The sequence below is a fragment of the Rhinichthys klamathensis genome, unplaced genomic scaffold (genome assembly GCF_029890125.1).
Source record: "Rhinichthys klamathensis goyatoka isolate OS25496 unplaced genomic scaffold, OSU_Roscu_1.1 h1tg000206l_1, whole genome shotgun sequence".
NCBI lineage: Eukaryota > Metazoa > Chordata > Actinopteri > Cypriniformes > Leuciscidae > Rhinichthys > Rhinichthys klamathensis.
The window spans coordinates 93,305-115,169 of record NW_026606731.1 but is presented as its reverse complement, the minus strand read 5'-3'; the positions used below and the strand labels follow the sequence as shown (position 1 = coordinate 115,169).

Genomic DNA, 21,865 nt, shown 5'->3' with positions numbered 1-21,865 from the left:
GCAGAGAAAAAGCACAACATTTTAGAACAACACACCTTCAAGCAAACATTGTTACGCTAAATGTACTGTCTGCACTGCAGTTTTCTTCTCTCTTGGCCTACAATTTAAAAAAAAAAAGAAAAAAGAAAATTGACAGAGAAATCTATTTCAAGAAAAACATCAAGATGCAAGGAAAGGTTTTACACAATGCATCTAAGTTTATGTTCATAAAGTTCTGCGCCTATGGAAAACCTACCGTGTCGGTGCACTGATAAGCAATGAATTTTCGCATCAAGGCGATGGCAGTAGCTCTCTCCTCTCCAATCTACAGAGAAACAAAAGAATTAAACAGTGCACATACTGCAGCCTCATCATAGCACCCGTAAGCCATATGTTAGATATGTCCAGAACTAACCTTACACTTAACGGTCCACAAATTAGGATCCCTGCAAGAGAACAATCTCTTAACACAAGCCCAGTGGTCTCATATGTACATAGATTTAATTCAGCACATCTAATGAGCAATAAATGGATTTTTTTTTTTTCATACTTGACCCCAGGAAGCAACTGCTGCTGGGTGATGTCATCAGAAAGATCTTCAGAGCCGCCATAGAAACTGAAGTAAACAACAACAGAACAAGAATGTTTAGCTAAAAGTAAAAAGGTTCATGAGGTTAAATATTCTTTTAATTGCAAAACTGGCAAGTGCTGAAGTCAGTCATGCATTTCATTAAAGTACCATACACTGAGTAAGGATGAACTCTAGTTGACTTACTGCTCGCCTCCTGAGGACTTGGCATATTTCCTCATGTAATACTCCCCCAGAGCTTCCTCACGTGAATCCCTATAGAGAAACAGGTATTTTAAACGATCTCCATTCTTCAGATTCAGCCATGTAAAAGTGTGTTTAGTGCAGTTGTCACACCTCCAGAGATTCTGCAACCTCCTTGAACCAGAGTGATCCTCATCCAAAACCGTTTGGTCAATGTTGGACACTAATGGATGAAAACAGAATAACTAAATGTCAAAAAGAAAAAATATATTGCGGCTAGAAAAAAAAAAAAAAATTCAAAAACTGCTAGTAGCTATGTTTATATGCAGTGTAATAATCCATTAATAATTTAACTACTAGTGCCTCAAGCTGACTACACCGATTAATCTCGATCCAAGTAAAATGTCTAATCAATTGAAAGAGGTGGTGCAGAACTTAAAGGGATAGTTCACCCAAAAATGACTACGGTACTTCACTACTACTACTTTTGTCATCATTTAGTCACCCTCAAGTTGTTGCAAACCTGTATGAATTTCTGTCTTCTGCTGAACACAAAAGAAGATATTTTGAAGAATATGGGTAACCAAATAGTCGATGAGCCCCATTGGGGAAAAAAATGACTATGGAAGTCAATGGGGCCCGTCATCTGTTTGGTTACAGACATTCTTTAAAATCTCTTCTTTTGTGTTCAACAGAAGAAAACAAATTCATACAGGTTTGGAACAACTTGAGGGTGAGTAAATTATGACAATTTTCATTTTTGGGTGAACTAGCCCATTAATAGAATTTTTTTAACATATTGTTTGCAAGAAAATGTAATAAAAAGTACACTACCATTCAAAAGTTTGGGGTCAGTAAGATTATTTAATGCTTTTGAAAGAAGTCTCTTATGCTCACCAAGGTTGCATTTAGTTGATCAAAATAAAGTAAAAACAGTAATATGGTGAAATATTATTACAATTTAAAATCTCCTTTTTTATTTTAATATATTTTAAATTATTTTTTATTTTATTGTTATTTCTGTGATGCTGAATTTTCAGAATCATTACTCCAGTCTTCAGTCACATGATCCTTCAGAAATCATTCTAATATGCTGATTTGCTGCTCAAGAAACATTTCTTATTATCTCATTAATCAGTTGTGCTGCTTATTATTTTCAAGGAAACTGTGATGCCTATTTTAATAATAATAATTCATTACATTTATATAGCGCTTTTCTAGGCACTCAAAGCGCTTCACATGGAAGGGGGGGATCTCCTCAACCACCACCAATGTGCAGCATCCACTTGGATGATGCGACGGCAGCCATAGTGCGCCAGAACGCCCACCACACACCAGCTTACTGGTGGAGAGGAGACAGAGTGATGAAGCCAATTAGTGTATATATATATGGGGATGATAAGGATTCTTTGATGAATAGAACGTTCAAAAGAACAGCCTTTATTTGAAATATAAATCTTTGTAATATTATAAATGCATTTACTGTCACTTTTAAATCAATTTAATGAATCATTGCTAAAATCTTACTGACCACATTGGCTTGAATGGTTGTGTACATTCAGAATCTGCAATGGGCTGAACTTATTCAGATTTACCTAAAGCAGTGCATATAAACACAGCTATTGAACACATGGTTGATGCATAATAAAAGTGAAAATCCATGAACACCAGAAGATTTATGCACATACCTTCAGCCTCTTCTGATCAAATCCAGTGTTGAGGGAGGAAGGGAGGAACATGAGCCATAATACAAAGTCATGTGTACACAGCAAATGTCAGGCAAGGGCATAAACAGGATCAGGTAAACAGAAAAAAAAAAAGAAAGAAAAAAGGAAATTACCACTGATGGGCAGGCATAGACATGTGATATATTTTTAAAGATGGAAACTACATGATAATGATGTCATGTCACTGTTAGATTATGCAATACAATAAGCACAATTGAATACTATCAAAATAAGGAATTGGGTTTTCTTTTTTGTTCAAAGGAGCATTTTCAGGCAAATGATCATATATGGTTCCCTTTCAGAACTCAGTCAGTCCCCACTATACAGTCCCCGGTTTAATGAATGGTGTATTTTATAATGATCGCCTTTATTAACTTTACCCTTACTGAATATGTTGATGATGCAAAAAAAAATGTACAGCAAAAAATGTATTTGCCATCCATGCTCCTTGTTTAGAAATATAAACAAATTAAACATTTGCCAAACAGCTTTAAAACATCACAAACAGATGTTAGAGGGGTGCAGATTATGGGAATGGATTTTACCGAATGTGAAAATGATTTGAAATTAATCATTCAATTAGACAGAAAAAACAGAGAAATCTGGAGTTGGTTTACCGTTAACTGAAGGAGGCATGCACAAGAAATAAAGAATCAATGAGAGCAAGAAATACATTCAAATTACCGGCATCAGTTTATACAACATTTAATTTACAGCCTGTTGTTATTTCACTTAAAATGCCTCCATTTCTTGATTTTTTTTAAGCTATGGATATAATATAAAGCATACAGCACATACTGGCAAAACAATATCAACAGATTTTAACTCCACCTGAAGTTTATATTAGGCATATATTCGGGAAACATCATTACATCAGCTATAAAATAAACAGTAATTGTATATAAGTAATTCAGTCATTTCAGCAAAACATGCAGAAATAATTAAAAGAAATGTCACACCTTTTTCTAAAATGTCTTCAGCACCATCCTCCCATGGATCTTCATCATCATATTCATCATCAACATCTAGTCAAACAGAGAAACATCTTTATACATATACTTTTCAGGTGTGCAAAAAAGGCCAAATATGTTATAAATTAATTTAATATAAGAAATATATGTTGGTGAGGGGTTTTTCGAACCTGCTTCGTCCAAGATGAAGCCACCATGCCGAGGTTTTTTCCTGGGCCGGTCCTCATCCTCTTCCTCCTCTTCGTCATATTCCTCCTCATCCTCCAAATCTTCTCCCTCCTCCTCAGCAGCCTTGTCACTGCCAGTTATACTGCCCTGATTGTGAGGGAGATTGTGATGTGAGGGATGTGCTTTTGACCATAGTACAGGCAAATCTAGATCCGTACTCGCAGTTCTTGGATAAAATAAGCTTCAAAATAGACGAGACATTATGCAGTGCCATCTGGCTAAGACTATTTACCAATAAAATTGGAAGAGTTGGAAAAAATAAGCAAATAGACTTGGAATAAATATTATACATTACAAAAGACTACAAATACATACCAGGGGTGTCAATTGGGTATGGCGGCTACCATACCTTCGCTGGCTGGTCAGGTCAGGTCAATGCAAGTAATATATTTTTATTGCCGGATTAACAGAGTTAAATTACTATGTATGTCTAAAATAATGTGTATTGTTAAATAAAACTTGTAAATTAAAGCGATCTGGTTGTTATATTCATGTCATGCGAGTTCAACGGCGCTGCCAAAGTGTCCATTTACAACATGATTGTGCAGTGTTAAGTATTGTAGCAAATCAATCGAGGATTTTTGTTTAAAAAATAATGTACAATCAGTGCTGTTTAAATTACCAGTAGTGAGAATCTGCTCAATATCTCTCAAAACACTGAATGAGTTTATATATAGCAAGTTTACTAAGTTCTGCACATGCACAAATCCTCAAAATAGCAAAACGGAGACACAGCGAACAAACTTAAATAAAACAAAAGATTCATAGTTTTCGCACTCAATGAGTTTGCGCTGAACTGACTGACAGCTTCAGTGATTATAAAGGAAGCGCTCAATACACACTCTCTAATTTCATTCGCAATTTGGAGAAAAGCTTTGGTTTTTCATGAGACTTTGTAACTTTTCCTACATACTTCAGAACAAAAAAAGGACAAGTGATTGCTGGTCTCTATTCTCCTGGCTATAGTGGTAATTTAACATCTTTTTAGATTTTTAAAATGTTACATCAAGTGGTTTCCTGCATTGCAAAACTTTTTTTTTTTTTTTTTTTTACAAATGAGTACAGTTTTTACAATTGAGGGCACGCTTTGAAAGATGAACAAAAAATGTTTTTGGGCATCACATTAAAAATAACATTCAAATTGGATAATATTCAGACTTTTGAGCTTTGAAGTGCTGGAGTTGTGTTTTCTGAAGTAGCCTACTTGAAAGTGGGACTGTCATGTCGAAAGAGTAAAAATGGATGATGTCACCAGAGTCTGCCATCCCTCGGCTTATATGTATATATATTTGAAGATCCGTGGTAAGTTAAAGCACGGTTCTGGCTACCATACAAATGTACATATAGACTTCCAGCTGTTTTATGATAAACACATTGAAGGAGGAGCTGTTTGTCTCACCTCATTCTCTTCCACCTCCTCAGCTTCCTCGGCCTCGCTGCTCCCAGCACTCTGATTATCGGAGAAATCACTGTCTTCGCTGTCGGACATCTCTTTGTTTTCTTCTTTCCGTGTTATCCAGACGAGAATACTACTGGATAAACCACATAAATTACACGTAAAATGCAATTAATACATAACAAGGACAAATAGATGGAAGATTCGATCATGGACATCACACTAATACATGCTAGAAGAATGTGCACAAAGCGAATGATGCGAGTCAAGACGTTTAGGCTGCGATTTGATTAAACACAGTGTGTTAGCTCGTTCCTAGCGTATGCATAACACGACTTGCATGTTTAAACCCACAGATAAACATTAATAGTCTATCTAGTTGGGTCCGGTTTTCTTGCATTTTATTTGTTTACGGTGATGTGATGTGCTCTAGCTAATGCTGCTAAATCCAGCCGATAAGGTATTAGCACATGAGCTGGATAACCTACACCTTATTTTACAAATAAAACTCCGTCGTTTAATTGCGACAGACATGTCTTAATTCATCACAAAACCCATATACCGCTAAACATATTATTAAAAACGAGAAAAAGGTCTTCTTACCCTTAAACAGCTGTCTGGTTTTGCTTCTATCAGGTAGCGAAGGCCAATGTTGTTTTCTTTCCTTAAACTTCCGTAAGCAACACGCAGAGCGAGAGCTGCACTGCGCCCTCTCGTGCTTGGGAGGAAACCCATGGTGTTGCACGCAAAGGTTGTGGTGCAAGAACTTTATCCTGTATTTAGTTGCTGATTAACAATCAGTACCTGTTTAAACTTGAGTTTTCCTCCTGATAACGTCTTTTAGAGCCAACAAAGGTAGGTACAAAAAACAAAAAAACCTCTACACTCACATGTTGTGTGATGACGTGCACTTCAAGGTAGGCTACTGGAAATGTGTAAGATTTTTACTACTTCACACAATTCCTTGTTGTAAGAAAATTAAATATATACTAAAAATGTAGATTTTCAACGCAAACCTGTTACCACATGGTCAAAAAACTTTGCTTTAAATCTCCCTTTTGTTTGAAATTGTGAAAAGAAAAATTGTGAAGGCCAAGAAATAACCTGTTACCGTACTTAATTTAGAAGATTTCATTGTAAGGTTTAACATGGTTAACATTTACATGGTTACTGGTTTTAGGAAATGCCTTTTTTTGTGTCTGTTTTGTTAGCGCTACAAAAAAATATTTGGAGGAAAGTTTGTCAAAATATGTCAAAGCAAGGCAAGGCAAGTTTATTTATAGCACATTTCATACACTATGGCAATTCAACGTGCTTTACAGAAAGGAATGAAACTAATCACAAAATAAAAGGAAGGAAAATTTAAACAGTTATGCCATGTCAGTTAGCCATGTCCCTGAAATACTTGAAGGCTGCCAAATCCCTTTCATGTCATGAAGTAGAATGTTGTGTTGAAATCAGTCAACATGTATGTGAGACTCTTAACCATGTATTGATATACTATACATTTAAAGTTATGTAGTTTTGTTCTCTGCAAAGTTATAGACCATCTGTTAAGGTCAAATTGTTGTAGCCTAAGTGAAACTTTTCAGATTGCAGCAACTTTATACAGTTTTGCTGGTGGGCATGAATCATAGTATTTTTATGTTTGTGGCGGCTGCAGACATTCTGCATATTCCGGGTTGCATTATGCATGTGTGCTTTTTATATGCGAACATCATGGCCGAACTGCTGATCATCAAATAAACCATGCAATGCATTAAGGTATTGTGAAACATACCTCAGTTTTTGGAAATGCGGGTAACTAACCCTGATAATCATCAAGGTAAACAGAAAATGTAAGGGAAAGACTACAATACCTAAATCAAAAGCACTAAACTAAACTAATCCAACAGAGCACTGCTTTAGCACCTGGTTTTGGGTGATCTTTCATTAAAGTTCATCAAATTATTCTTTTTAGCAGACTCTTTCTTGATCAAAATTACAGAGCAGGGAGAAAGTATAGGGGGGCGGTTTCCCGGACAGGGTTTAAATTAAGCCTACTAAGCCTATTAACAACCTGGACAATGGAGTCCTGAACTAAAATAAACCAGACTCATTTAGAACCAACTCTGCTAATCTGAATTAGAATGACAGAGGTTGCCTATAAAACCTGGAATAGACCAAGGAAAAACTTAAAGGGTTAGTTCACCCCAAAATGAAAATTCTGTCAGTAATTACTCATGTTGTTCCAGCCCCGTAAGACTTTCGTTCATCTTCGGAACACAAATTAAGATATTTTTGATTAAATCTGAGAGCTGGATCACTCCTCCATAGGCTTCTTAAGATCGAAACTGGCCGGCCCAAAAGTTATTAAAGACATCGTTAAAATAGTCCGAGTGACTACAGTGGCTCAACCTTAAGTTTATCAAGCGACGAGAATACCTTTTGTGCGCAGAAAACAAACAAAAATAACTACTTTATTCAACTATCCATTTCCTTCTCTGTGGGCCTCGAGATTTCACGCAGTGGAACTGTTCTGTGTTGTACGTCACACGTAGGCTCACTATTAGCCAACGCTGGTCATGTGTGTGATGCGTCATGCGTGTGACGTACAACCTAGAAGCTTTGCGCAGTTTCACTACGTGAAATCTCGAGGCCAACAGAGAAGGAAATGAATAGTTGAATAAAGTCGTGATTTTTGTTTGTTTGAACATGAGGGTGAGTAATTACGGACATAATTTTCATTTTGGGGTGAACTAACCCTTTAAAATTGCATAGAACTGCAGCAAATCCAAGGAAAACAATGACAGCAGAAAAAAACTTCAAGCTGTAGAATCTACGAAGCCCCAAAGGGACATGAAGGAAAAATAATATGAAATGGGAGAAAAAATGTATTAATCAATGCTTTTGCGTTCCCTCGAGACACTTTGTGTTTACAAAAATATTGTGAGCAAACGCAGTTTCCTACTCTACCCACTCTGAGCAGGATTCGAACCAGGGACTCCAGCATGGAAGGTAAATGTGTTAACAAGGACGCTAGTTTCTAGTGTCAGTCACTATTGCATCTCTTGAGACCTGTTAAATCCATCCATCCATCCACACACACACACACACACACACACACATATATATAAACATGGGAAACCGCCCAAATAACTTTATTTGTCAATAACCCAAAGCCATCAATGATTAGCCAATAATGTGTAACAATGTATTACTTACTGGCTATTTATTGACAAGATGGCATGTAACAAAAGGTCAACATTTGTTCAATAAACACGTTTTATCACATTTTATGGCCCATACTCATGCTTTTCCTAATTAAATTTCTATTAAGATGCATTAAACTTGTTAAGGCAACAGTCATTATTTTTTCAGAAGAATACTACTGTAATTCTCAAACCAACCAATTGCATAGCTACTCAGCAATCATTTATAGTCAAATAAATAAATAACAAAAAAAGTTCTGGATTCCTGGATTTTTTTTGTCAAAGCAGACAGTGTAGCAAATATTCCATAAAAGTAATTTATTTAAGAAAATATATCTTTGCATGTTTTGGATACAGATGGATATGTACTGTAGGTAGTAGCTTAGTATAATGGTGTCTGTTTCGCCATTCAGAAACTTCTCCAGAACCGCTTCAGGGATCCACAGAGCTGCTCCTTCAGATCATGTTCTTCATGTTTTTTTCCATCAAGTTCTCTAAATGTCTCTTAACGGTCCTCGGAGCGCAACTTTTTCCAGCATTCATCATTTGTAAAAAGTTTTGTAATTCTTCCAAAAAAGTACCTGCTCTTTGTTCTTGGTAGAGCTCACACTCTGGGCATGACTTCATCTTGTCCTGTAACTTAATAGGGTATTATGTAATGAGGTTAGGGCACAGCAGAGGAAGTGTCTTGCAGATAACTTAACATTTCCATAGACAATGTAATTTATAATTCACAAAATCATACATGAATTTGTGTGAATCTCATGAAAACATTTCCAGATTCTTTTACACAATTTTTAATTAACAGCAACCACCCAGAACATCTGCTTAGCAACACCCTAGCAACCATCCAGAACACCTTTTATAGCAAACAACCACATAGCACAGCAGTCTATCTGTCTAAAAGACTGCATGGCCTAAAAAAACTTCAAACTTTGAGCATTTAAAGGACAAGTTCGGTATTTTACACTTAAAGCCCTGTTTCAAGATCGTTTCTGATGAAATAGAACGGTTAAGATTAAAATGTGGACACATGCTGCTGTCCCGAGAAATTTCGGTTTCTACAATGGTTGCATAGGTGCACAGAAACAATCCTTCCTAAAACGCATTAAACTTTAGTTTACAAAGACGTTAAACTCACCGAGTGGTCTGGGGTGTTCACTGATATGCTCACACAAAAATCGCTGCAAAAGATGCTTTCCAACAGGTTTTATCGTAGTTTTTGAACAACCCCATTTTACTTGACTTGGACAAAAACTACGATAAAACCTGTTGTAAAGCATCTTTTTTTGTGTGAGCATATCAGTGAACACCCCTGACCCCTCGGTGAGTTTCACGTCTTTGTAAACTAAAGTTTAATGCGTTTTAGGAAGGATTGTTTCTGTGCACCTATGCAACCATTGTAGAGGTGGGGGAGGTGCAACCACAGAAACCGAAATTTCTCGGGCCAGCAGCATCTGTCTAAATTTTAATCTTAACCGTTCCATTTCATCAGAAACGATCTTGAAACAGGGCTTTAAGTGTAAAATACCGAACTTGTCCTTTAAAGCTACTTAAAACTGCTTCAAAATTCAAGCTTTTAAAACTACACTGAAAAAAATTGGTGTAGGATTTATTTAAAAAAAATTATAATCAGAAATTGCTGGTAAATTTCACAAATAATTACAATGAAATGATAAGTATTGAATTAAACACGAAATGTTGAAATAGAGATACTGAAATAGTATTTTCTTGTAAAATATACTCAAATACTGTTTTATAGCTCAAACAGTAGAGCGTTGCCGCTTGCAACACGAAGGTCATCATGGGTTCAATTCCCAGGGAAAGCAAGAACTGATAAGAATGTAAAATGTGTACCTTGAAATGCAGTGAGTCGCTTAGTTTAAAAGCGTCTGCCAAATGCATAAATGTAAATTTACAACTTTGAAAACATATTTTACAGTCTACTTCAAACTTTTTGGCTATGCTTTCTAGAATCAACATCAAAGTTCATTTACCAGGTTTACTATTACCAGGTTTATTTACCTTGTATCTATTATGGGTTATTTACAGCTTAAATGTATGGGTTGCATGCTGTAGATTATTGCAGGAAATAATTTCAGCTCATCCCTCAGTAAAAACAAATAGAAAACGTGAGCAGTAATACATTTAGGGCAGTCGTGGCCTAATGGTTAGAGAGTCAGACTGGTAACCCTTAGAAAAAAAAAAAAAAAGTTTATTCAAGTCTGTTATTAGTATAGTTATTTTAAACTAAAAATAAGAAAGTATACTTTCAGTCTACGTTTCATGTTCTTCTCAGAAATATACTTTATTTACTTCTCAGAAATATATTTAAAATTGCACTTAAGTATACTTGAATTATACTGACAGAAAAGCGTAAGTATATTTGGCCTATACTCAATCTTTTGATCGAGATATACTTACAAGTATAATTAAGTATTCTAAGTATACATGGCTTGTAGTTGTGTTTACTCTTTTGTTTGAGTAACCTATTAAATACTTATTTCACATAGTCTTAAATCAAAAAATTGATTTATAAAGAAACAGATATGTTCATAATCATAAGTATCTGGATTTTTGTGTAGGCTAGTCCACTGTATAGGACTTTACTTCAAATCTACTTTATTCTTTCCCCGCCATTGACTGAATTTTCTGCCTATCCATGTTTTCACTATTATACGGTAGGGGGCGCTATTACACATCTTCTGAAAGAGTACAGAATCCCCGGATCAAAGCACAGGTGAAGAAGAAGCAGGAACAAGTGATAGAAGATTGCTTACTCAAATGTAAAATAACATGAACAGCATATAAGTTCAAAACTGCCTAACGTTACCAAATGAAATGCCGAAAGGTTAACGACTGAAGCTAGAATAAAATGTTTTTAAAATGGGAAAAGTTAAAGTCAGGCTCTGCCGTTGTTTACGTTGTAAACACATTGCAGCGCTTCTGGGTTATATGTCAGAACGCCGGCTCAGTGTTGTCTGGGTCCTGCGTCAGCATCACACATAAGAACAAAAATTAGTTTTTTATTTTTATTTTGGCAGCAAACACTCAAGATGGGTTTCGTGCACACAGGGATAAAAAAATACCCCATGTGTAAAATGAAATACTCTGCTGTATCTTTAATGCTGTGGGCCTAATTTTCTGCCAGAGGTCCTGGACATCTTGTTCAGATACATGGCACCATGGATTCGATCAAATACCAACAGATAAAAAATCAAAACCTGACAGCCTGTGCTAGAAATCTTATAATGGGCCATGTTTGGATCTTCCAACAGGACAGTGATCCAAAAACAAACATGGGTCACTGGGCACAAAACCAAGCATCTGCAATGGCCATCCCAGACCCTGACCTGAACCCTATAGAAAATGAGTGGGCTGAACAGAAGAGAAGAAGCGTCAACATGGATCTGGGAATCTGAAGGATCTGGAGAGATTCTGTATGGAGGAATGTTCTCTGATCTCTTGTCAGGTGTTCTCCAAACTCATCAGGCATTATAGGAGAAGACTCAGAGATGTAATCTTGGAAAAAGGAGATTGCAAAAAGTATTTTTGTATCAGCCAGCAGCCATATCACCCTGTAGCCCAAGACTGGTTGCCCACTAAAGCTAAGCAGGGCTGAGCCTGGTTAGTACCTGGATGGGAGACCTAAGAAAACCAGGTTGCTGCTGGAAGAGGTGTTAGTGAGGCCAGCAGGGGGCGCTCACCCTGTGGTCTGTGTGGGTCCTAACGCCCCAGTATAGAAATGGGGACACTATACTGTCAAAGAGTACCGTTCCTAGAGACGTTAAACCGAGGTCCTGACTCTCTGTGGTCACAAAAAATCCCAGGATGTCTTTCGAAAGAGTAAGGGTGTAACCCCGGCATCCTGCCCAAATTTGCCCAGTGGCCTCTGTCCATCATGGCCTCCTAATCATCCCTATATATATATACCAATTGGCTTCATCACTCTGTCTCCTCTCCACCAATAAGCTGGTGTGTGGTGGGCGTCCTGGCGCACTATGTCTGCCGTCGCATCATCCAGCTGGATGCTGCACATTGGTGGTGGGTGAGGAGATTCCCCCTTCTATATAAAGCGCTTTGAGTGCAGAGAAAAGCGCTATATAAATGTAATGAATTAATTATTTAATAAAAGGGGGCAAATAATTGTTCCCAAAGTGTTTTGGAGAAAAATTTTTTTCATAATGTGATTTCCCCCCTACTTTCAATTCTTTTACTTCAATGAAAGGTTAGATTTTTGCTAATTTTTAAAATAAAATATCAAAAGGATTAACAATGCAGATTTATAGGCTATACTTAAAGTGCAAAAATGGCTATACTTAAAGTGCAAACATAATATATAAATAGTAAACTATAACTTATGATGTTATGTCCACTTAAAAAACAACAACTTGCAAGTTGCAATTTAAAACTACTAAACTAGTAGTTTACTAAGAGTATACTTTCGATGTACTTTCATAAACTAAAAAAATGTGCTACAAGTATTTGACAAGTAAATGATCATAATACCTATAAGTTCAAAAATAGAAAAACTTAGTTGTAAACTAGTTATGTACTCAAAGTTTACTATTACTATTGCAGTATATAAGTATAAATATAAAGTAGTGCAGAAAAAGTTCACTTACAAGTATACTTCTAGTACAATTATATTAGTATACTTACCACATAAAGCAGGGCTATTCAATTAGCTTCATTCGAGTGCCGGATTATTGAATCGAAAAGTTGAGGAGGGCCGGTGGGTTTAGCTGATTTATTGAAACATTATTTATTACTTATTGAAACATAACCGTATTAATAAATTAGCTAAATTAAACCAAAAAAGTATTGTATTTACTTGGAAATGTGGTACCCAACAGTATGCACATTTATAAGACCATAATAAATAACTTATTTACAGTTGTGTACAAATATATAAATTATACATGCTCATAGCTATTGGTAAGAAATATTTTATTCATAATTCTTATAGGCTTAAATTAAAAATTCTGACACTGAGACTTGGTAACCACAGGTAAAACCATGCATGGCTACTCATTTACTCACTACCACTATAGAGAAATGCCTAAACACAGGTAAAAACTATACACACAACGAATTATAAATTCCTCTACCCACCTAATAAATCTAATGCAATATAATTTACTATTAGGGTTGGGTATCGTTTCATTTTTAGCGATTCCAATTCCAATTCTGCTTATCGAATCCGGTTCTTATCGATTCGTTTCCGATTCCAATATTTTTTTGGAGAGAGAAAAAAGGGCAAATACTTGAAGAATAAATATTTCTACCTTTTATTCTTGCCAATTTTAAGCAATATCCAATAAAATGGCTAAAGTGAAAGGAGTCTCTTCATATAAAGGTGTTGATTACATTAATTAATTCATAAATACTTGTTTTACTGGAGTAATGATTCAAACGAGTTTTTAAAAAGAAAGACTATTAGACTATACATATGTAGTTGTCTGATGTATGTAATCGTGATCTCCATTTTAAACAAAACAAAAACGATTTTAAGCCACATAGATTCCTGAATTGATTCCTGAGTTCACATATCGCGTCTAAAAATGCATGGAGAAGCGGGGCCGCGCTAGGGCCGCGCCGCTTTCTCCTCCTTTCCACAAGCGCTTGCGCTCCCGTGGCGTCTGTCGTTGCTATGCAACCATGAACTGCGCTCTCCATGATGCAGACGAGGACGTATCAGCAAAGGATTAATTGATTTATAGCCCTCGCATTAGCTTTACTAGGCTACTAGATATATTTATGGAGATGAGAAATAAAAACATGCCCTGTTCAGCTATGATCAGCTGTTTGGCCGAGCTTTCGATGTCACAGAAAGGTCGTTGTTTTTTGTCACATGACCTGCGCGCCTGCAAAAACGAGCGCCACGCACCGCATGCTCGTCGCTTCTATTATGAACGTGCTTGCCACGCGCCTACATTTGAAATAACGAATTTGCAACTGTCCCAAAGTCAGGAATCGATAAGAGGAATCGTAATGCGTGCTTCTTATCGAATCCCCGGTTTTGGGAAATTTGTTACCGGTTCTAAAATGGAACCGGTTCTCGATACCCAACTCTATTTACTATAACTAAGTATTAAATATGCCAAATTTCTGCCCAAACTATGGTAAATTACTACAGTACATTCATGGTAAATATTTGTAAGGCTGGTGATTAAGGGATTTAAAGTCTTCTAATTCATTCATGGCACAATGTTTCTGCTGTTTACCTCATCAGTCGCGTTGGAATGTTGAGGCTGTTTCATCCGATTTAAAACTGTTAAATCATTGAGTGATTTGTGGCTTGTAACAGACAGGTGTGTTGAATTGAACCGCTTCTCACTAGATGTATCAACGCTGTTAAATAATAGTGTCCGGGACCGGGAGTAAACGCAACTCCTGTAAGCTTGCGTTCCGTTATACACTATGCTGCGAAGTTCAAAGTAAACTTGAGAAACGTTTCTCAGTTCAGTCTGAGCGCTCATGGTACGCAGAATACGTATATCCGTACAGCTGCAGGCGCCACTGCGCCACGCGCATATCTAAACAAATTTAACCGCACCACCAGGATAAGAGGAGGAGGGCGGTTGGGGGCCGGATGGAGATGATTGGCATGTGGCCCACGGGCCGCCAATTGAATAGCCCGGACATAAAGTATACTTAAAAATATACTTGAACTTTACTTAAAGTGCGTATGTCAGGTTAAATTTGTAATTAGGATTAACACAAAATAGTTAGGGGAAATGCACATTTGACAAGTTGTTGTATTGTTTTGTATGATTTTCGATACCTAAAGGCAGAATATAAGATGAAAAAGTTCGTTATTTTCAGTACTCACTTAAAACTGCTCCTCCGCCCAAACGGATCGCTTGACGTCATAAGAGGGAGACGTCTCCCCAGAGCGCTGAGAAAGTGAGTCTGTGAGCTGTGTTGATAATTGTACGAGTGATAGAGCGAGAGAATTAGTGATTAGGATATTTATTTATTTAGTTAGCTATTTAAGTTAGGTAGTTAGTTAGGTATACGCAGGCGTATTTTCACAATGGTGAATTACTGCGTTTGTGCTGGGTGCTAAAACACAGTTAAAACCGGTCACAGAGTCCACTTTTCCCCAAAAAAGCAGGTCTGTGTTCCGTGCCTGGGTCAACTTTGTTCGTACCAAACGCGTGGACTTCAGTGCTGCTTCGGTATCCAAGATTTCGGTCATTTGCAGCGCACATTTCTTCCAGTTTTTATGTTTCCACTGTTCGATCGCGCCCGCGTGTCTGTCTCTCTCTCTCTCTCGCGTCTCTCTCTCTCGCGTCTCTCTCTCTCGCGTCTCTCTCTCTCTCTCTCTCGCTACTTCAGTGCTGCTTCACACACACACACACACACCAACACCAACATATTCCAGCATTGCAATCTTGACATCGAAGCCTGTTCATTATAGCCACGGAGCTTCAGAGCTAAGGCGGAGCTACAGATTATGTGTCCCTAAATAACCCGCGTATCTAACAGTAGTTCCGCATTAATTAATTTGCACGCGAGTTTTATTTATTTTTATACTCGTGTATTCTTATTTATTTTTATACTCGTGTATTCATGCACTGAACCGTGACGCCCGTACCGTTTCGGTTCAATACGAATACATGGTTCCACCTCTAAGTTATGCCTACCGGTATATACACCTGCCCAACTCTCCACTGGTTATCTTCACACCAGATATTTATGTTTCTTCGATAGGAATTATTTAAATTTCTGTTTGCCTCCTCATCTGTCTCACGCCTGGGAGGCTCAAAAGTGTATGGCTGTGGGGGGATTTTGAGGGGGATTTTGGATCTGCTCACAGTGCTCAGAGTCAAAACTCCCCATTCTTGAATAGAACGTTTGTGGCACGACTCCCTCTTCTGACGTCACAGCTCAGCTGTGTTTTAAAAATATGATCTTGACAGAAATGGCTATAAAGCTTACTGTAGGGTAATTACAGTAATAATTTTAATGATAATTACATTTTCACTCAGACATCTAACCCTTATTTAATATATCTAAAAAAAAAATTTAACCTGACATAGACACTTTAAGTATACTTAATAAAATGAACTTGAAGTATACTTAATTTTGGTAGGGGAACTCAAAGGTTGCGGGTTCAATTCTCACTATTGGCAGGAAATGACTGAGGTGCCCTTGAGCAAGACATCTAACCCTCAATCGCTCCCCGGATGCCTCATGGCTCCCCACTGCTCCTGTGTGTGTCCATGGTTTGTAGTGTGTGTGTGCGTGTTCACTACTCACTGCTCCTAAAGTGTGTCTTCCCTAACTTGGATGGGTTAAATGGAGAGGACAAATTCCGAGTATGGATTACCATATTTGGCCTTCACGTCATGTCACTGTAGTTTACAACAGCTGGCAAGCATGCAAGCAGGCCAGGATTTTTTTTTTTTTTTTTGCTATTTCAGCAGTGGGACAGGTGTAATGCGCCACACATTATTATGTCTGGGTGCAGACCAGTGCCGAATAGTAGAAGGGATAATTTTGCTTGATATTTCTTGGTATCTATTTTATTTTATTTTTCACGAGTTCACACAAATAAGCCAGATAGAATGAATGGTATGCGTATGTGGTGTGCTGTCCGAGGAGAGGGCTCTGACCTCGGTATTTGGCCCAAACCCAGAGTACTCCCCCCGTATTCCTGGCTGTGGTAGGAACAAGTGGAGACTGATGAGTCGGGGTGATGGAGGGATGCTGAAAACTGTTGAGGAATGTAGGCGAGTCGACTATAGGCTTCCTCTCACGCTGATAGACGTGATAATTGCTGATGACGAGTTGATTGGATAGATCATTTGAATGTGCTCCACCCGAACTTCGTTAATAAAACATCATTTAATGTCGTGTGAATCTCATGAAAACATTTTCGATTTTTTCACATTATTTTTAAAGACAATTAAGGACTTAAAGCATTAAGCGGTGAAACATTTGCGATGTATAAATGTATGCATATTTGCTTTTAATGAATTTGTTTAAAAGTGTAGTAAGCGATTTTAACCAATCGGCAGTAGGGGGTGTAAACACACTCATGATGGGGGAGGAGAGAGTAATAACCAAGTGAGAGATTTGAAGAAAACTAAAAAGAGATTGCTGAGAGACATTACAAAATAGAAAAGGTCAGAGGAATGTCACTGGAAAAAAAAGGTTTGTGATCAGGCGAGAGCTTTCGGGCCTGGTTAAGCCTGCGGATTTACTTCAATGTAACTTGAAAATATCTTTCTATCTCTTACAGTATTTGCATATGTGGAAATTTTGCCCTCTCAAAATTACTGTTTTTAAATGTAAATGTACTGCTATATGTATGCAGTAACTGGCTGTATACAGCATGTATACGGTCATTACAAGTATTACTGTAAATACCTTATTATCTTTTAGGATATTGAAGGTTATCTTTAATGAACTAATATCTTGATTACAAAGCCACCAACAATTACATGAGCCACACAATCATACAGCCACTTCTCTAATAATAGAGGTCCAGATTATTGGATTATCCTAAATGACTTGCAGATTTTGAACTCACCTTATATTTTAGTTTATTGAGAAGCCTTAGTAGTTTCTGAGACAACTTGGCCACACTCTGGATTTCAACAAACAAAACATTCAGTTCCAATGCATAACACGCAAGCGTGGACCTGGAGCAGTTCTGCTAAAGGAGATGACACAACAATTAATACCCTGTAGTAGCGGTGATGCTTAAAGACTGCATGTTCAGACTACAAAAACCAAACAGATTTGAATGGGCAAAAAAAGTTTTTCGCAAGGTCTATGAGAGCAGCATGAGCATAATTTAGAAAAAGCATGAGATTATTTATTAGATATTGCCAGGCTTTATATTACTGTATCTGTGGCTGCCTACAAGCTGGCTTTGCTATTGATTGGATGAGCTCTCAAATGGACAACTAATGGCCAATATTTGAAACAAATGAATGAAATGCATAATTAACAGCACGTCAACAGCGCTTAGTCCGTTGTGATTTATAAGGCATTAAAAAACAGCTTTAGTAGCAACATTGCAGACACACAGATAACATGAATTAACAGTACCAATTTGCCATAACACTAATTGATAAGAGTGATATCTGTGTGTCCTTACTGTGAAATGCACTGACCTGTATGTATTCATTACAAACATATTACACAACCTCTTCAAAAAAGATTCTGAAATATATAAGCGAATGATTACAAGACAAGTTCTCTACTGCAAATCTTGAGTAAACTAAAGGTCAACAAAAGAATAAACAAAGGACAAAAATGTCCCAACTACATGTCAACTTATTCTAACCCTAACCCTACCAGTCTACTAATACTCTACTAACACTCTAATGAGAGTTAGTAGACATGTAGGTGCAACGTTACTTATAGTCAACAGAATGTGTTAAACTGGGACCATCAAAATAAAGTGAAACAAAAAAAAACACTATATCTTGACACCAATTTTAAAGCAATTAAAGTAAATGATCAGTTATCTGATGAGTAATTATATCACAGGACAAAGATTCAAATGTGCCTTCAGGCAACTGCACAACAACCTAAGACCTAGAAAAGATTTTTTTGGCAGCATATTCAAAGGATACTGACAACTAATGATAGTGTGTAAATCACATACCTCATAATCTGCTACAGCTACAGTTGGTGTGTACAGCATGCAATCGTTGTCCTGTCATAAGAGAAACCACACATTTAACAGAAGCAGAACAGACTAGACAGGAATATCTGTCAATAACTCCTGAAGTAAAAAATAAAATAATGTTTCACTATGTACCACTTTGCTCAGCTCCACTGCAATCTTTTCCACCATCTCCACACTCTCTCTGCTGCATATTGATACACACTTGATCTGTCTTGTCAACATGATCAGCAGATACAGAAATAATGATGTGAAACACATGGAATAGTGGAGTAAATCTGTCCTCATATCAAATATCCAGCTGCCCCTTAGCACCAGATTTGTCATCAGGCCTAGAAAGAGATAGGGCACTCTGAGTGGCTACCTACATTTCAACCTCCCTGGGGTTTGGCTTATTAGGTACAGAACGAAGCACATGGGTGAAGACACATGCTGCTGCTGCTGCCTCTAATCTAAAGAAACAATAGAGAGAAAAACAAATACAGATTAATATAATTAACAGAATTATTTCTTAAAAATATACTTTACTTTTATACTTTATTGTCAGACGAGTGTGACATTTTTCTTGCATAACAGTGTCTATGTTTACAACATCTAACATACATTCTTCATCGACATACACTTAAACATCACATATATACTTTTTTTTTGCAAATGCAAATTTGCAGATGCAAAAAAATAAGTGTAATTGTCACATTCATTATTGTCTCCTATTTATTATTTTATATAATATGCCTGTTCCATTTCAACAAACTATGCATTTGACAAATAAAATTGACACTGACTTAATACAGAGATAACTTACATTTTTTAAACTACAGTTTGTCAGCAGCCCAGTATAAACTGCGGTTATACAAATGGTAATCAATCTGCCAAAAACAAAACAAAAACATGGGTACTACGCTTTTACTATAATAAAACCATGGTTTCTTTTCGTAGACCTTTTTGAATTAGATAACCTGTACCACCGACCTACCTCATCAAACATTTATTGAGTGAAAAGATTAACACGTCCATAGACCGAATTGCACAACCACGTGTAATCATTATGTAGAATGGAAAAGCGTGTTTTCATCTGCCACAACTCCAAGAAAAGCAAAACATTAGTCAAATGTTGAGATCCGTGTCTCCGGCTACTTTCTGCAGATTTGACGTTGCATTACTGTATCCCTCTTCATGACTACAACGGCGTAGTAGTATAATCTCGACTGAAGTGCAGTGAGTGCAGTGGAGTTTATATAGCGCCTCGTGATTGGGCTGGACTGTGATGCCGTCATACATATGCATTGGAGCATACGAAACTGAAAGGACGTTATGTTTAGTAGGCTAATCACGCGATTTGCCTTTTGTGGGTCATGCTAAAAACAGGAGTGAAAATTAAGTGTTCTTGTCGGGTTTTTTTTCGGTATTGGCTTACATTCTCTTTTATGTCATCGCATTGAATTAATTCAATTGAATGAACCAATTCACGAACAAGTGGATTGTTTTCCATTTGTTCGTGAATAACTTACTCACGGGTCCTTTAAGAAATCGAATCCCCTCCTGATAGACTGTAAAAGCTCTGACTCAGCCCGCTTTTTTCTCTCTCTCTCTCTCTCTCTCTCTCTCTCTCTCTCTCTCTCTCTCTCTCTCTCTCTCTCTCTCTCTCTCTCTCTCTCTCTCTCTCTCTCTCTCTCTCTCTCTCTCTCTCTTTTCTCAGCCCGCGAGGTTGCAGACCTGGAGCCGGTAGATGTCCGGCCCCAGGCAGTTTTACGCCCCTGTTGTTCCTGATGCGTCCAGTAGGGGGATAAACTGCGAAATATCATAATTAAATCGACGCTCGAAACCACCAATTTTGTGGTTTTTGTTCATTTAAATATAAGTTTTAGCCTACAGTGTAGATCTGCACTACGGATTAAAATATCTGTATTCAGTTGGTCTTCACTCTCTTCACGGCAGCCAACAGAAGACTATTTGTTTTTGTGAATTAAAAAAATTAATTATTAAGAAATTAATAATAGCTACACATAGTTGGATCAGATGACAAGTAATGATATACTGTATAACCTACTGTAGAATTTATATTCACCGTAGGTTATACAGGAGACTGAGTGAAATATGTTGTTGTGAATTTATATAAAGTTACATTTAGATATGAATCATATTTAGGCCATTAGACATACAGTACTGTGTAATCATATGGATCCTTGATGAAATATCTGCTGTACTATTCTCTATTGGTCGTCATACAGCGACAAAACAGTGTCCTATAATTTTATGAAGACAAACACAATTTATCCCTTTTCTAAAATTCCAAGGGCCATTTAGAAGAAAGAGACAATTGTTCACAAATTGTTTTTTTATTAACACCATTTATGAATTATGATGACTCCCGTAGATGACTCCCCTATGGCTTGCCACTCTTCTTTATCTGTTTTTCTATCTGTCAAATTGATCCTGCTCACTGATGAAAATGACTTAAACATAATTTTTTGGTGAGTGGATTGCATCAATTTGCTCCTGATCTTCAAGGTACAACAGCACAGGCACTTGTTGGTGGAACAATAGTGGAAAAAGTGTCAAGCCACTTTGATTTCTTTTGGCCAGAGAAAATTGAAAATGGCATTAAAACATGTCCATGTATGTCTCTGTAAGTTGTTTATTTACAAGCTATTGGTTTGGAATGCTAGTTTAAAAAAGAGATGGGTGTTTATAGTTTATACAAGTTTAGAGAGAGAGATATTTTCATTTCCTTATAAGCTAAAGCAAACACACACCTTTATGAGATGAAAGTTAAAGAGAACTTGGTAAAGATCTGTTAATTAGTTGTTTCTATTGAGTGATTTTCAAAAATGAATAGAAAATTCTCTCATTTTAAATTTAAGGAATTCCCACTTAGCAATATAAGATGTTAGAGAATCATCGTTCATAACCTTAGAGATTATATTTTTGATACCATCATAAAATGATT

At 37.0% G+C, this 21,865-nt stretch overlaps 3 protein-coding genes across 4 annotated transcripts in view; 1 reads left to right on the top strand and 2 right to left on the bottom strand.

The window, feature by feature from the left end:
• The window catches only part of supt5h (SPT5 homolog, DSIF elongation factor subunit), a 28,188-nt gene extending 22,396 nt beyond the window's left edge, over positions 1 to 5,792 (bottom strand). Inside the window, exons 1-11 of the mRNA XM_056263328.1 lie at positions 5,677 to 5,792; positions 5,077 to 5,209; positions 3,620 to 3,764; positions 3,438 to 3,503; positions 3,096 to 3,101; positions 2,440 to 2,451; positions 905 to 974; positions 755 to 823; positions 530 to 595; positions 395 to 425; positions 236 to 304 (exon numbers count right to left, since the gene is read on the bottom strand). Of these exons, the coding sequence (XP_056119303.1) occupies positions 236 to 304; positions 395 to 425; positions 530 to 595; positions 755 to 823; positions 905 to 974; positions 2,440 to 2,451; positions 3,096 to 3,101; positions 3,438 to 3,503; positions 3,620 to 3,764; positions 5,077 to 5,166 (624 nt within the window). The 5' untranslated portion in view covers positions 5,167 to 5,209; positions 5,677 to 5,792. The remainder of the gene's footprint in view (positions 1 to 235; positions 305 to 394; positions 426 to 529; positions 596 to 754; positions 824 to 904; positions 975 to 2,439; positions 2,452 to 3,095; positions 3,102 to 3,437; positions 3,504 to 3,619; positions 3,765 to 5,076; positions 5,210 to 5,676) is intronic.
• Positions 1 to 21,865, top strand: part of tpst1 (tyrosylprotein sulfotransferase 1) — a 361,312-nt gene that overhangs the window by 257,305 nt on the left and 82,142 nt on the right. The gene's annotated exons all lie outside the window — the stretch shown is intronic.
• On the bottom strand, positions 8,568 to 20,129 carry il15l (interleukin 15, like). Of its 2 annotated transcripts, none has more exons than XM_056263320.1 (5): positions 19,892 to 20,129; positions 19,051 to 19,367; positions 18,895 to 18,945; positions 17,809 to 17,934; positions 8,568 to 8,903 (listed from the first exon to the last, which is right to left on the bottom strand). In XM_056263320.1, exons 2-5 carry the CDS (start codon positions 19,240 to 19,242, stop codon positions 8,721 to 8,723), a joined length of 552 nt encoding a protein of 183 aa, XP_056119295.1. In that variant the 5' UTR covers positions 19,243 to 19,367; positions 19,892 to 20,129; the 3' UTR covers positions 8,568 to 8,720. The 2 variants fall into 2 exon arrangements, with proteins under 2 accessions (XP_056119295.1, XP_056119296.1); XM_056263321.1 differs by having other exon boundaries at positions 17,809 to 17,931.